This window comes from Bufo gargarizans, chromosome 1 (genome assembly GCF_014858855.1).
Source record: "Bufo gargarizans isolate SCDJY-AF-19 chromosome 1, ASM1485885v1, whole genome shotgun sequence".
In the NCBI taxonomy this organism is placed as follows: domain Eukaryota; kingdom Metazoa; phylum Chordata; class Amphibia; order Anura; family Bufonidae; genus Bufo; species Bufo gargarizans.
Window position 1 is genome coordinate 265767768 of NC_058080.1, and position 15440 is coordinate 265783207.

A 15440-nucleotide genomic window follows, 5' to 3' on the forward strand; every position below is an offset into this window, starting at 1 on the left:
CATGCCAGATCAACACACTTCCTGGTTCACTCACAGGCAGCAGCATGAGTCATCAGCATGAGTCATCATCTGTTTTGCATATTTAAATCTCAGAGTGTGCTGTTGTAGCTGCAAAACAGCGGCCTCTAGTGCCCGGATTGCCAAATGACAGTTTAAGTAAAGACATTATGCAGAAATAGCTGTTTCACAATCTCACATCCTCATCCTCCAGAACTGTGCCCTGGCTGGACAATTGTGTACCTTGGGTTTGTGGGTGCAGGAACCCAACCTCGAAGCCACTTAATGACTGGCTGGAAACCCTACAAAATGATCCCTCTTCCTCCTCCTCCTGTGCCACATCCTCTTCCATCATCGCCATGAGCGCTTTTTCAAGGAGGCATAGAAGTGGCTAGCATGTGCAAGGTGGAGTTCCACCTTGTGGGCACGTCACATATGAGGCGGTGAGCGGGAAGGTCGAAGTTGCGCTGCAGCGCTAACAGGCGAGCAGCAGCAGGGTAAGAATGCCGAAAGCGTGCACAGACGGCCCGCACTTTATGCAGCAGCTCTGACATGGGGTAATTTTTAATGAATCTCTGCACCACCAAATTCAGCACATGTGCCAGTCAAGGGATGTGCTTCAAACCGGCTAGTCCCAGAGCTGTTACGAGATTTCGGCCATTAACGCACACCACCAGGCCGGACTTGAGGCTGACTGGCACAAACCACTCATCGGTCTGTTGTTCAAGGCCCGTCCACAGCTCCTGCGCGGTGTGGGGTTTGTCCCCCAAACAGATACGTTTTAAAACTGCCTGCTGTCGTTTACCCCTGGCTGTGCTGAAGGTGGTGGTGAAGGTGTTACGCTGACCGGATGAGGAGCTGGTAGAGGAGGAGGAAGCAGAGTAGGAGGAGGAAGCAACAGGAGGCAAACTGAAGCGCCCTGCAATCCTCGGTGGTGGAAGGACATGCGCCAAACTGCTATCCGCCTCAGGCCCAGCCGCCACTGCATTTACCCAGTGTGCTGTTATGGAGATATAACGGCCCTGACCGTGCTTACTGGTCCACGTATCCGTAGTCAGGTGCACCTTGCCACAGATGGCGTTGCGCAGTGCACACCTGATTTTGTCCCCTACTTGGTTGTGAAGGGAAGGGATGGCTCGCCTTGAAAAATAGTGGCGGCTGGGCACGACGTACTGTGGGACAGCCACCGCCATAAGGCCTTTAAAACTATCCGTCTCCTCCAGACGGAATGACAGCATTTCAAAGGCAAGTAATTTAGAAATGCTGGCATTCAGGGCTAGGGATCGCAGGTGGGTAGGGGGGTACTTCCTCTTCCCCTCCAGTGTTTGGGATATGGAAAGCTGAACGCTTCCGTGGAACATTGTGGAGATGCTTTGTGACCCAGGTGTTGGTGTTGCTGGCAGATCCTCTGTTTGCGGGGTGCCAGGTGCCACTGTCACTCCAAAGGTGGATGAAGAGGCCGCGACTGCAGCAGAAGAGGAAGCAGGAGGAGCCAGAGACCTTTCTTGGTTTTTGAGGTGTCTACTCCACTGCAGCTCGTGCTTTGCACTTAAATGCCTGGTCATGCAGGTTGTGCTCAGGATGAGAACGTTTATGCCTCACATTTCAGGCTCTGATTGCACAGCGTGCAAACCACTTGTGTCTTGTCATCAGCATATTGTCTGAAGAACTGCCACACTAGGGAACTCTTTGGAGCTGGCATTGGTGTGCTCGGTCCCTTGCTGCGGTGGGCAGTAGCAGCCGTACTGTCTAGAAGACGGCCGCTCCGCTTTTGCACCCTGCTCCCTCTTCTGCTGTGCTGGTGGCTCTGTGCGTCCACTTCCTTCGAACTACATCGGTCACTCGCATGACCTTGATTCCATGTGGGGTCGAGGACCTCATCGTCCTCCACATCATCTTCCACCCAGTCTTCACCCCTGACTTCCTTGTCGGTCTGCACACTTTTGAAAGCCCCAGCAGTTGGCACCTGTGTTTCGTCATCATCCGAGACATGCTGCGATGGTCCTCCCATATACTCATCTTGAAAAATAAGTGGTTGGGCATCGGTGCACTCAATCTCTTCCACTTCTGGGGCAGGGCTAGGTGGATGGCCCTGGGAAACCCTGCTAACAGAGTCATCAAAAAGCAGAAGAGACTGCTGCATGACTTGGGGCTCAGACTGCTTGGCTAATTTGCAAGGGGGTGAGGTGAAAGACTGATGGACATCGGCTGCAGGTGCCAACTGTGGTCTTTCAGCATGAGATTGGGTGGGAGACAATGTGAAGGAACTGGATCCACTGTCAGCAACCCAATCTACTATCGCCCGTACTTGTTCAGTCCTCACCATTCGTAAAGCAGCATTAGGCCCGACCAAATACTGCTGCAGGTTTTGTCGCCTACTCGCACCTGAGGAATGGGTTTCACTTGTGCGTGTAGCTGGCACAGATCGACCACGTCCTCTCCCTGCAACAGAAGCTCCACCAGCAGCACCAGGACCTGGGCCACGTCCCTTATTTGACGCTCTCCTCATATTTTTTTTAATTCAGGATCTTGCCCTAAATGGGTTTTTAATTAATAGTAGAATAGAACGACAGTATGTAAAAGGTGTATCTCACACGGCCTGAACCAGACTAGGCCTCAATAAAATATTTTTTTGCCCAAAATGGCTGTATTTCAAATCCCTAATTCAAACCCCTGTATGTAGAGGTAGTATCTCAGAGGGCCTGAACCTCTGTAGGCCTGCAGTAAATATATCTTTGCACAAAATGGCTGTATTTCAAATGCCTGATTCAAACCCCTGTATGTATAGGGGGATCACACACGCCCTGAATCAGTGTAGGCCTGAAGTAAATATATCTTTGCACAAAAAGGCTGTATTTTAAATGGCTGTATTTCAAATGTCTGATTCAAACCCCTGTATGTATAGGGGGATCACACACGCCCTGAATCAGTGTAGGCCTAAAGTAAATATATCTTTGCACAAAATGGCTGCATTTCAAATTGCTGCATTTCAAATCCCTGATTTAAACCCCTCTATGTAGAGGGTGTATCTCACAGGGCCTGAACCATTGTAGGCCTGAATTCAATATTGGTGCACCAAATGGCGGTATTTAAAATCTCTGAATGTAACCCAAATGTATTAAGGGTGTATCTCACAATGACATCTGCATCAAAGGCTGCCAACTAAATTTTTTGTGCCCAAATGAGTGTTTGTTTAAAAACTGAATTTGACAGCAGTATATAAGCCTGTAATTTCACACGTGCTAATGCTGCAAGGCCTGAAAATAGTGTTTTTTGTCAAGAGCGTGTTTTTCAAACCCCAGAAAATGATGGGTGTATTTAAAGGGAATCTGTCACTAGCATATTAGCAAAAACAATTTTTAATTAATCCATATGTAATAAAGTACCTTATTTCCATATGTCTTGTTCTTTTTATTCTGTGTCTTTTCATTTCTTCAAAAAAACGCTTTTTATGATATTCAAATGAAGCTGTAAGGAGCCCAGAGGGGCATTATTCTTTGTCCACGGTGCCCAGGAACGCCCCTCTGAAGTGCCGTGCCCGCCTAAATTTGAAAACTAAGAACTCCTCCAATATCTGCTAAATCGCCTCCCAGAGGCGAGGCTAAGTGCTCCCCCCCCCACCCCCAGCGCCGCGCTCTGCGGCAAACACCCCCGATCCTCCTCTCGCCCGCATCCGAAATCCCGCGCAGGCGCAGTGCCGGCGATTGCCTGCACGATGATAAAACGACTGAGGGCAACAGCTTCAACAGCGTCATTGGGCATGCGCCAATCCCAGTGACGTGTTCGCTGTTTCCTCAGCCAGATGGAAGCTGAAGGGGCTGTCCCCTGTCCCGACGTCAACCAGAGGATTTGAGTCTGTATAGGTAGAGATGGAAAAAATGTTTTTAATAACTACCACTATACACCACCGTATATTTATTGTCCTACACTAGTTACATATCAATATAATATATGGCCATATGATCCTATACAACCCCCCCAAACAAATAAAACCCTCAACCATATATGATATAAATAGCTCCCACATCTTTTTATATTATATATGGTTGAGGGTTGAAATAATGTGCTAAAACATGTGAAACCCCCCCCCCCCCCACTCAAAACCCACAACCATATATGATATAAAAAGATGTGGGAGCTATTTATATCATATATGGTTGAGGGTTTTATGGGGGGGGGGGGGGGGGGGTTTCACATGTTTTAGCACATTATTTCAACCCTCAACCATATATAATATAAAAAGATGTGGGAGCTATTTATATCATATATGGTTAAGGGGTTTATTTGTGTGTGTGGGGGGGGGGGGGGGTGTAGGATCATATGGCCATATATTATATTGATATGTAACTAGTGTAGGACAATAAATATACGTTGGTGTATAGTGGTAGTTATTAAAAACATTTTTTCCATCTCTACCTATACAGACTCAAATCCTCTGGTTGACGTCGGGACAGGGGACAGCCCCTTCAGCTTCAAGCTGGCTGAGGAAACAGCGAACACGTCACTGGGATCGGCCCCTGCCCAGTGACGCTGTTGAAGCTGTTGCCCTCAGTCGTCTTATCATCGCGCAGGCGCCGACAATCGCCGGCACTGCGCCTGCGCGGGATTTCGGATGCGGGCGAGAGGAGGATCGGGGGTGTTTGCCGCAGAGCGCGGCGCTGGGGGGGGGGGAGCACTTAGCCTCGCCTCCGGGAGGCGATTTAGGCGATCTTGGAGGAGTTCTTAGTTTTCAAATTTAGGCGGGCACGGCACTTCAGAGGGGCGTTCCTGGGCACCATGGACAAAGAATAAAGCCCCTCTGGGCTCCTTACAGCTTCATTGGAATATCATAAAAAGCGTTTTTTTGAAGAAATGACAAGACACAGAATAAAAAGAACAAGACTAAGGTACTTTATTACACATGGATTCATAAAAATTTTTTTTTGCTAATATGCTAGTGACAGATTCCCTTTAAATTGCACACTGACTAATACAGATGTTGTAGATTGCCCAAAAAAGTATTTTTTTGCTAACAGATTATGAAAGCTGTAGATATTAAACTTGTAGATATTTAACACTTGCAGATCTGGAAAATACTGTTTTTTGAAGAGAAAAAAAGTGTGTTTTTCAAACCCCAGAAAATGATGGGTGTATTTCTACCTTAAATTGCACACTGACTAATACAGATGTTTTAGTTTGCCCCCCCCAAAATGGTGATTTGCAATGTCCCAAAAGCTCAGATGCAGTGCTGGTGCACTGAGCACCATGGCTGTGATGGCCTCTTGGGGCAAGTAGAATGACGCTTGTTAATTGGCTGCTGTGCAGCCTTTCAAAAAGCGCCAAGAAAGCGGCGAACACCGAACCCGAACTTTTACGGAAATGTTCGGGTTCGGGTCCGGCGTCCCAAAATCCTAAAGTTTGGTACGAACCCGAACTTTACAGTTCGGGTTCGCTCAACCCTAATAGGGACCATTGGGTTTCCGGCAATGATTTTGGCATTCTGCCATGCAAAATTTTACTGTATGCAGCATTTTTTTTTTTCTTTTTTTTGCTGGATTCTGGAACCTCCGCTATAGAGGTGAACTTGGCCTAATAATCTGTACTGGTTTTTATATAATATTGGTCATACTCAGTATACAGGCGCTTCTAGACAGTTTATGACTTCTACAGTTTTTTCTTTTATTTCTTCTATTTCTTTCTGTAATGTCTACCATTTTCTTTATTCTCTTACACAGATTTAAGCTATAGGGTTTATCATGTATTTTCATATTGAATATCAGATGGGTGGGTTTCTGACACCCTACACCCCCTGCCGATCATCTGTTCCAAAGTAGTGCCAACTCCAAAAGTAGACAACAAAGCGACACAGCTCCATTGTATAGTGGAAGGAGCTGATTACTGCAATGAAGTGAATGGCAGTAGTGCTGTTTACTTAACCAACTTAATCCACTAAACAATGGATGGAGCTGTCTAGTTCCAGGGCCTACTTCTGGCACCTGAGTTGCTTTGGAACAGTTGATCGGGGGGGGGGGGGGGGGGGGGGGGGGGGGGTGAGTGGTGTAGAACCAACACAAATCACATTTGGATGGACAAATGCAATGTCGGTAGGTAGAGACGGAGAGCGAGCCCTAACTGGAACCCTGCCTACTTTCCCTGTCTACTCAGTGCAAGCTCTAAGTAGCAAGTCCACATCTGGTCAACGGTCCCTACTCTGCTAGGGTGTGAGACAAACAACACCAAGGGATAGAAACACACAAAAGCAGAGTTGTACTGAAATGGGTCAGAAACAAGAGGACAACAAAGTACCAAATCAAGAGAGAGAGAGTAGTCAAAAAGAGAAGCTCAGTACCAATACATTAGACACAGCTACTGATTCAGAAACTATCATTGGCAAAGGTGAATTGTCAGCAGGTGATTTAAATAGAGCACTGAGTCCCCGAATCAGAACCTGATAGGTCCATGGATTCAGTACTCCATAGGACAGTTTACAGTCTTCACAGTAACTGGGCAACTGGGCTGTCACTCACGCAACCTGAACATTGCGCTTTGTTCCTAGGGACGCAACCGCGTGTCATAACTGGCGCGGTCATGCCTAAGCCAGAGAAATCAGTGCTGGAGCTCGGACAGGTTAGTCCATGACACCTATCCTTTAAGACAATTATATAATCAAGGGAAATTCATGCTAATACTGCATAGTTCAAGTAAAGCAAATGCAAGTTTACCAGTGGATACAGTCAAATATCACAATTGGGAGATATTAGCAAAAGCTAAAATTTTACTGACATCACAGAAAATGTCTGTACAATCAGCACAAAATTCTCTTCTTCCCATAAAAAGAAGAAGCAGGTTTCTGACTGATAAGCAGACACTTCTGGTGCCCTAAACTTCCTGGATGTTTTTGTTGGTTAGAGAAAGAATACTTTCACTGATAATGCAAATGGGTGCCTCACTGTGATTGAGACATGTGGCCATCTATGACCCACTGAAAATGGTGTTCATTTTCCTTTAGAAAATGCTTGGGTAGATGATCATAGGAAGTCTTGTGATTTCATTCACACATATATAGGTAGATTACATTCCACTAGTTGTATAGTAAAGTTGTTGCTTTTCTCTTTTGTGTAGGTTTATAGCTGACTTGGAGTAAGTTAACATGGCTAAAAATTCTGGCTTGGAGTCTCCTTTAGCGTTCATTAAAGATTCAAAGAATATCACTAGGTAAGTCTCTGTGAAAAATTATTTTGAATCATGTTATCATAAATATCAAATCAAGATAAAGTGACAGAACTAAAATAATAGATTTTTTTTTAATAAAATCTTTTGGTTGGGGGGGGGGGCGTTCAAATGTGTACATGCCATAGATACATTTTCTGCATTGCAGGAGAGGGGGAGGGGGCAGCTGGCCTCAGAGTATCTTCTCTCCTTAAAGAAGTGGTGTATGAGACCTTCTTTCCTCTACATATGCCCCAGTCATTGAATAATTATATATCATAGAGTCTCTGCATGCACACATAGACTAACACTCTGCTCTAGGCAAGGGGACAACGGCCTTCTGGCAAGCTCTGCAACCCTTAGGGCTGTTTCACACGAGCGGATGCCGTGCGTGACATCCGCTGCGTGAATGACAGCCAAGACCCGATGCGGACAGCAGAAGCACGGAGCAGTAACATGATTGATAATGCTCCGTGCCTCTATGTGATCTCTTTACTACAAAATCACAGTGAGATAAAGTTGTCACTGTGGTTTTGTAGTAAAGGGATCACAGAGAGGCACAGAGCATTATCAGTCATGATAATGCTCCGTGCCTCTGCAGTCTGCATCGGGTCTTGGCTGTCATTCACGCAGCGGATGTCACGCACGGCATCCGCTCGTGTGAAACAGCCCTAAGGGTTGCAGAGCTTGCCAGAAGGCCGTTGTCCCCTTGCCTAGAGCAGAGTGTTAGTCTATGTGTGCATGCAGAGACTCTATGATATATAATTATTCAATGACTGGGGCATATGTAGAGGAAAGAAGGTCTCATACCAGCAATCAAAATGGAGCCCCCCTTATAATGCCAGGACAGAAGGGCCTGATGCTTCATTATGGTTTTTCTACTTTCTTTCAGTCCTCTTTCACAAGTCAGTACCGTAAATCCCAGACATTTGCTGTCCATGGTCTTCACAGACTAATTACTTATCTATTGACTGTTTTCCACACACCGTGGGTCCATGGTGACACCAAGGAAGCATGCCCTATTTCTGTCCATGATTTCAGATCCCTATTATAGTCTATGAGTTGTACAACCTCGGGGTGATCACAGCACTCAACAACAATCTGGCTGTTGTGGGTGCTCGTCTGGATAAGTTCCTGGCTCCACCTCAGGAACAACACTTTAAGACCTCATGCACACGACCGTTATTGCAGCTCGGATGCGGACCCATTCACTTCAATGGGGTCGCAATAGAGGCAGACAGCACTCCGTGTGCTGTCCGCATCCGGTGCACCGTTCCGTGGCCCCGCAAAAAAAATATAGCATGTTCTATTCTTGTCCGTTTTGCGGAAGAATAGGCATGTCTACAATGGGCCACCCGTTCCGCAAATTGCGGAATGCACACGGGCGGCTTCTGTTTTTTGCAGATCCGCGAACCGCAAAAAACGAACTTAGTATAATTAGACAGCACTCCAAATGATATGATGAAGTAATTTGTGAGTTTTATTCAGCCGGACATAATGCACAACAGATTAAACATTTCAGGCTAAACATCAGCCCTTCATCAGGCCTAGTTATGCCCACGTGGAAAGAACGCCCGCCCTGATTTATCATACCTTCACTCTAGAATTCTGGCGTCAAAAAGTCGCAAAATAGGGCTTTGGCAACTTTTTGCACTCGCTTGCTCGAAATGTAAGTGGTTGTGCAAAAATGTGCGACTTTTTGCATTTTTACACTACTCATTCCAGTTTTGTAATATGGGTGGAAAAGTGGGTGTGCTTAGCTATGTTAATGAGTTTCACTCCAGATTTATCATTTTGACTTTTTTTAAAAGTCGCACTCTCACTACAGGAGGAGAATGGAGTAGAAAAACTGGAGTAGCTTCTCTAGACAGTGTTAGATCTAAGGATAAGAGAAACTTATCAAACATCCTGTGACATTTGATAAATGTGGCACAAAGTACGATAACACAGACTCAAGCAAAACTGACTCTCCCCTCATGATAAATTCCCCCCTATGAGTCTGTGAAACTACTGACACAACACAGATGACATCCATGTTTGGTCCGTGATTTTTATGGACCATTGGTAGGAGACGCTCAGGAAATTACACAGACGCATTGAGGACAAAAATACACACAAGGACCAAACACGGATCCTTCACTGACATTTTCATGGATGAACCACTGGCAACCATGTCACGAATGTCATCATAGACATCGACATAGGGGTCGAACTGATTTTTTTGCATACTTAGCGCGCCTCCTTGTACAAATTGAACGCTATTGACTACAAATTCAGCTACTAGTTTGCAACAATGTTTTATTAAAAAGGTTTTCCAAGACTTTAATACTGATGACCTATCTTCAGGATATTAACAATAGAGAAGGACCGGCACTCACATATAGCATCTTGTGAAGTATTTCTTTATTGCCACATATTCATTCTGTGACGCGTTTCGACACAATCTGTGTCTTTGACAGTTTGACAAAGACACGGATTGTGTCGAAACGCATCACAGAATGAATATGTGGCAATAAAGAAATACTTCACAAGATGCTATATGTGAGTACCGGGCCTTCTCTATCGTTATTGCTGTGTGGGACACCGACCCTAGGACACGTGCACCGCAAATTTTACCTGCAGCGCTGACTGATTTGAATACACTATCTTCAGGATATATCATCAGTATCTGATTGGTGTGGGTCCAACACCTGCGACCTCCGCTGATCAGCTGTATGGCACCGGCCCTCCTGTGAGCAACCTGGCCTTCTCCATGCTTAAAAAAGCAGAGCGCCGGTATCACGCTCAGCCCCATTCAAGTCTATGAATTCACTTTTGCTTCTGAAATGTTCCTCTTGTTGGACTTGTGCATTGGTTTATTGTGTTAGTAAATCTCTTGGTTGTGGTCAGAGCTTGAGTAAATTACACAATAGGGCAATTTGCAATGCAAAGATGTTGCTATGGTTTATACTTTGCATACGATCCTGATTTTGCAGGGCATGCCGTGATACTCATCTGGGTGTGGAATGGTGTAAATAACCCAGGGTGGAGTTTATTCAATGAGCAGAATGACGGGAGTTTAATTGTAGTGGAGCAAAGCCATTCATTTGTGTTTACACATCCCATGCACTTTCCTACAGACTGTTGTCCTAGTGTACTATGTGATTAGGTGCTGAAAATCATGAGAAAAAGAACTTCATAGTGTATGGAAACTGGAGCATGTGAAGTCATATAGCAAACATGGTAGTCATTTAACAGATAGTGACAATACTTTACCTGTGATTAGATGCAGTGGTGCAGAGTTACTAATCCTGTCTAAAATGTGGACAGGGTAAACAGGCTAAACAGTCTGAAGGACCTATTACACCTGCTGATCTTTTGGCAGATGAGTGTTAACAACCATTCATATGAACGCTCTTTAGCGATCATCTTGCAATCTAATACTGACGCCAATTACCCGATGAACGAGCAAGCACTCATTCATCAGGCAATTGTGAATTTTAAGCATACTTACGATCTGCCTTTAGCAAACCATTAGACAGCATGAGTACAACGATGGCATAACGATCACTCCTCCCCATGCTGCAGAGGAGATTGCTGCATGTGATAGCGATACTAACTAGCAGGCGCTTGTCGGGAGAGAGTGCTTTCCTCCCGACGATCGCTTGCTCAATCGGCCTGTGTAATACAAGCTTAAAGAGTCTCTAGATTTATCACAGTAACTGATGCTGGATGATAAAGAACAAGAATTCTGTGTCTTAAACCCCCCTCTTCCAGAAAATACATCCCTTTTCAATGACATCGCGCCCTTTGGTGGGCTAGACGGAGTTGGTTATTCTTTTTAGTTTACTTTCTTCATAAGTATGTTTAAAATTTAATTTCCAAGATGCTACAATTTTTTTTGCAAATTACTCCGGGATTCAGTCACAGCCACAATAGTAAGGCTGTGTTCATATGGGAACAATCTGCCAGGTCTTTTTCTCTGTGTAATCCACATTCAAAACATTCATGTTAAGCTTTTTTTTCATCACATGGTTTGATGAGAGCTTGAGAAGTAACATGCTACTTCAATTGAGCAGATTTGATGGTGGTTTTCCATAGAAGTCAGTGGGAAAGCGTATTTTTCACTTTTATAAGACCCACCTGATTATAGGACAAACCTAGATTTTACGGGAGAAAAATCAGACCACAGATTTGACCCCCAATCTTCATCAGGCCTCCGATCACACCCCGAATCTTCATCAGACCCCCAATCTTCATCAGACCTCAGATCACACCCCCAATATTTATCAGATCCCCCACTCAGACCCCCAAACTTTAACAAACATCAAATCAGACGCTCTCAGTCAGACCCCCAATCTTTATTAAAGCTCAGATCAGACCCCCATTTGGTATCGGAACCCTCAATCAGACCCCAAATCTTTTCACTTTATAAGACCCACCTGATTATAGGACAAACCTAGATTTTAGGGGAGAAAAATTAGACCTCAGATTTGACCCCCAATCTTTATCAGGCCTCCGATCACACCCCGAATCTTCATCAGACCCCCAATCTTCATCAGACCTCAGATCACACCCCCAATATTTATCAGATGCCCCACTGCGACCCCCAAACTTTAACAAACCTTAAATCAGACGCTCTCAGTCAGACCCCCAATCTTTATTAGACCTCAGATGAGACCCCCAAATCTGTATCGGACCCCCAATTTATATCAGACCTCAGATCGGACCCCCCAATCAGATCCCCTATCTGTATCAGACCCCAAATAAAACCCCCTCAATCTGTATCAGAGCCCAAATCTGTATTAGACCTCAGATCAGGCCCACAATTCTCATCAGACCTCAGATCAGACAAAAAATAAATACGTTTACTTACCTCTCCTGCATCGGACGGTGCATTTTTCCTGCACTCACTACTCCCTGGTCTTTGCCGATGGCTGCGTCCTATCAAGCGAAAAATAAGGTAGATGAGTAGGAGTAGTATCTGGACTGTACGGTATTTGGAGGTATTTACACCACAAAAATGACCTGTTTTCAGCTACTGATTCTGCAAATGATTTTTCAGCTATGGATTTTATCGTGTGAACCTAGCCTTTGAGTGACATCTGTGGTGTATCCAGGGAGCAAATCTTTGACAGATTGGGCATTGTGCAGATTTTAAAATCAGATTTGTTTCCCTATTGCATTTGAAGGCACACCCCATTCCCATCCCAAGCATTATATTGTACTTTAATTGTGGATTTTAAGTGCCTATTCTGCAACAAAAATCCACTAGGTTAGCTGAGTACATGGCTTTACAGCTAAATAATACATACCGGTATGTAAATCATAAGACTTTCCAAGACTGGAGAATTCAGATTGTCACCTGAAGGCAGCAGTCTGCAATCCATACTCTGCAAATACAATGGCAAAAGCTAAAAATACTATAAAGAAGATAATGAAAGTGGTCATTAGGAACGCGTGGATGGCTTACTGTGCCATAGTGTACTCTGTGTTTACATAGATCTATAATAACTACAACTCATTAGTTTCCAGGAGGTTGTCATGAGTATTAATTTCACCGGTAAATGATAACATTATTATTTATCAATGATCAGAATTGATGATATATGCATAAAATCAATGTTATTCTTAGGAGGATCGATACATGTAAATGTCACTTGTCTCTTACTATGAAATTGTATTAAAAATCTGGTTCTGTACAGTAATTTCTGGTGGTTTAGAAATTACAATATTTGAATGGGATTTGATTCCTCACTCCGCCATCCAAAAGAGGTGGTCTTTTGCTGTACCTGTTTCCCTGGTACATTTGGATTTGGATTATTACGTATTGCATGATCAGTTACTATGTGCACAGATGCAGTAACCTTGTTATGTGATATATGAGACAGCTTTGTGCAGTGTTGCAACCATTTTTATATATAAGCTATGGCATTTTCTGTATTTTAGGGGTCAGCTCGATTCACTTCTAAAGTCATACAACTGTTATTTTAAGGAGAAGAAGAACCTACAAATAACATATCACCGGGTAAGGGAATAGATTTATGTTTTAACACATAATAGTCACTTCTTATACCTGTGATGAACATGTCTAACAGTGTAAGGGCTGATGCACACGACCGTATGTATTTGGGGGTCCGCAAAAAACAGAGCCGCAAAAAATACGGATGACGTCGGTGTGCATTCCGTATTTTGCGGAACGGAACAACAGGCCCCTAATAGAACAGTCCTATCCTTGTCCGTAATGCGGACAATAATAGGACATGCTCTATTATTTTGTGGAACGGAACTACAGATATACGGAAATGGAATGCACATGGAGTAACTTCCGTTTTTTTTGCAGACACATTGAAATGAATGGTTCCGCATACGGTCTGCAAAAAATGGAATGGACACGGAAAGAAAATACGTTTATGTGCATGAGCCCTAATACTGTATGTAGCACATTTCTGAAATGGCTAAATGCAAATGTCTGAAGTCTTTGGTCAAGACTCAGAAATTATTTTAAATGTATTTTTCAATGCGTCATATGACCTCAGTTCTACAATGTGAGGTAGAGAACATTACTTTGCTCGCATGTTTACTGCAGCAGCACATCTATGTTTTCAGGAAGCAGACATAATCCAGCAGTCTGAAAGCAGAAGAAGCAGAGTCCACCAACAGCAAAGTCCTATTTGCGTACAACTGTCACTCATACTGTAAAGTAATTCATTTCTCCATACTGTAAAACACTGCACATTGTGTTAGGGGCCCCAAACACTTTCAATAACTGTGGGCCAAATGAGTTTTCAGCAACAGCTATCACCCCTGACTCCCTCCCAGCTCCCGCATACTTGTACACATTCGTATTGGGCGGTATGTATATTCTAAGGGGAGCCCAGAGAAAGCCGCTGCCAGACACTTCTGGTGGTGGCTTATATCCCAGGAAAACATAAGGACTGGGTAAGAACAATGTCTCCCCTGATATCTTTTGTCGGGGGATAGTCAGGAGCTCCCCATACACTTCCCAGTCTTAGCTGAACCCGCAATGTGTATGACCAGCTTTAGAGTCTGTGTAGTGAATGAGCGATGAGGAAATTAATGACAACCTGTGTCACCACTCCTGACATGTCTGTCCTGGTAAATATTTCTGTTCCCCATGAATTAATGACACTTGAGTATCTAGAGCTTGGTGTTGTGCTGTTCCAATATATGTATAAGGCCTCATGCACACAACCGTAGTTATGGTCCGCATCCGAGCTGCAGTTTTTGCAGCTCGTGTGCGGACCCATTCACTTCAATGGGGCCGCAAAAGATGCGGACAACACTCTGTGTGCTGTCCGCATCCGTTGCTCCGTTCCGAGGCCCTACAAAAAAAAAATATAGCATGTCCTATTCTTGTCCGTTTTGCGGACAAGAATAGGCATGTCTACAGTGGGTCGCCCGTTCCACAAATTGCGGAAGGCACACGGGAGGCTTTCGTTTTTGGCGGATCCGCAGTTTGCGGACCACAAAAAAACAGCACGGTCATGTGCATGAGGCCTAACTGGGTGTCAAAGAGGTGTCCTTACATGGCCTAATTAATACTAACAGCACTGACCAACTTCTAACCCCCGGTTATCAAAATAGTCATAGATTTCTAAGAGGAATTATGGAGGAACAGCACAATACAGAATTATTTTTTACAGACATCCGGACAGCTGACAGATCCTCTTTAAAGGCAACAATAGTAGTAATACTAATAATCATGCTGATAATGATTTTTATTATTACTATTAATATATGACGGTGAAGCAAATAGTCGGGTCATTGCAGCTACTATGTAACCTAATACAGGGCACTGTATCTCATTACAGAATGACAGCGGACAGATTGTTTTATCAGGACTTATTGAGATTTTCTGGGGAGTTCAGCGACCCATTAGATTCCAAATGCAAGATGAAAAATGTGTTTCTACAGAATCTATCCAACTGCCAGAAGTTATTGGATCAAGTATAACAAAGAGGTATGATTTGTGAGCAGTGACAACAAAACAAGCTGCATTTCTAGTGTTTCATTTGTCCATGGTACTTTCCCGGCTAGCTAGCTAAATTAATATAATAAAAACAGAAATATTACATAATTCAGAATATTAATGTTTTCCAACTGATAATCCATAGGCACTTGTACAAGTTATTTGAATCATGTTGCATAAGAGAGTATAGTACCTAGTGTACTAGACAGCTGAAATCCAACCGTACATACAGCCTTTGAAAGCTAATGAATGACAATACATTGCTGCATGATGGTTTGCAATT

At 44.0% G+C, this 15440-nt stretch overlaps 1 protein-coding gene across 3 annotated transcripts in view; it reads left to right on the top strand.

Moving 5' to 3' along the window:
* Window positions 1-15440, top strand: part of RASSF6 (Ras association domain family member 6) — a 100366-nt gene that overhangs the window by 18469 nt on the left and 66457 nt on the right. For 2 of the 3 annotated variants that reach the window (XM_044302917.1, XM_044302906.1), the window contains 3 exons: window positions 7099-7191; window positions 13114-13192; window positions 15000-15148. In XM_044302917.1, coding sequence (XP_044158852.1) covers window positions 7127-7191; window positions 13114-13192; window positions 15000-15148 — 293 coding nt within the window. In that variant the 5' untranslated portion in view covers window positions 7099-7126. Of the gene's footprint in view, window positions 1-6532; window positions 6604-7098; window positions 7192-13113; window positions 13193-14999; window positions 15149-15440 lie in introns of all 3 variants that reach the window. The other variant, XM_044302925.1, reaches the window with a different exon arrangement.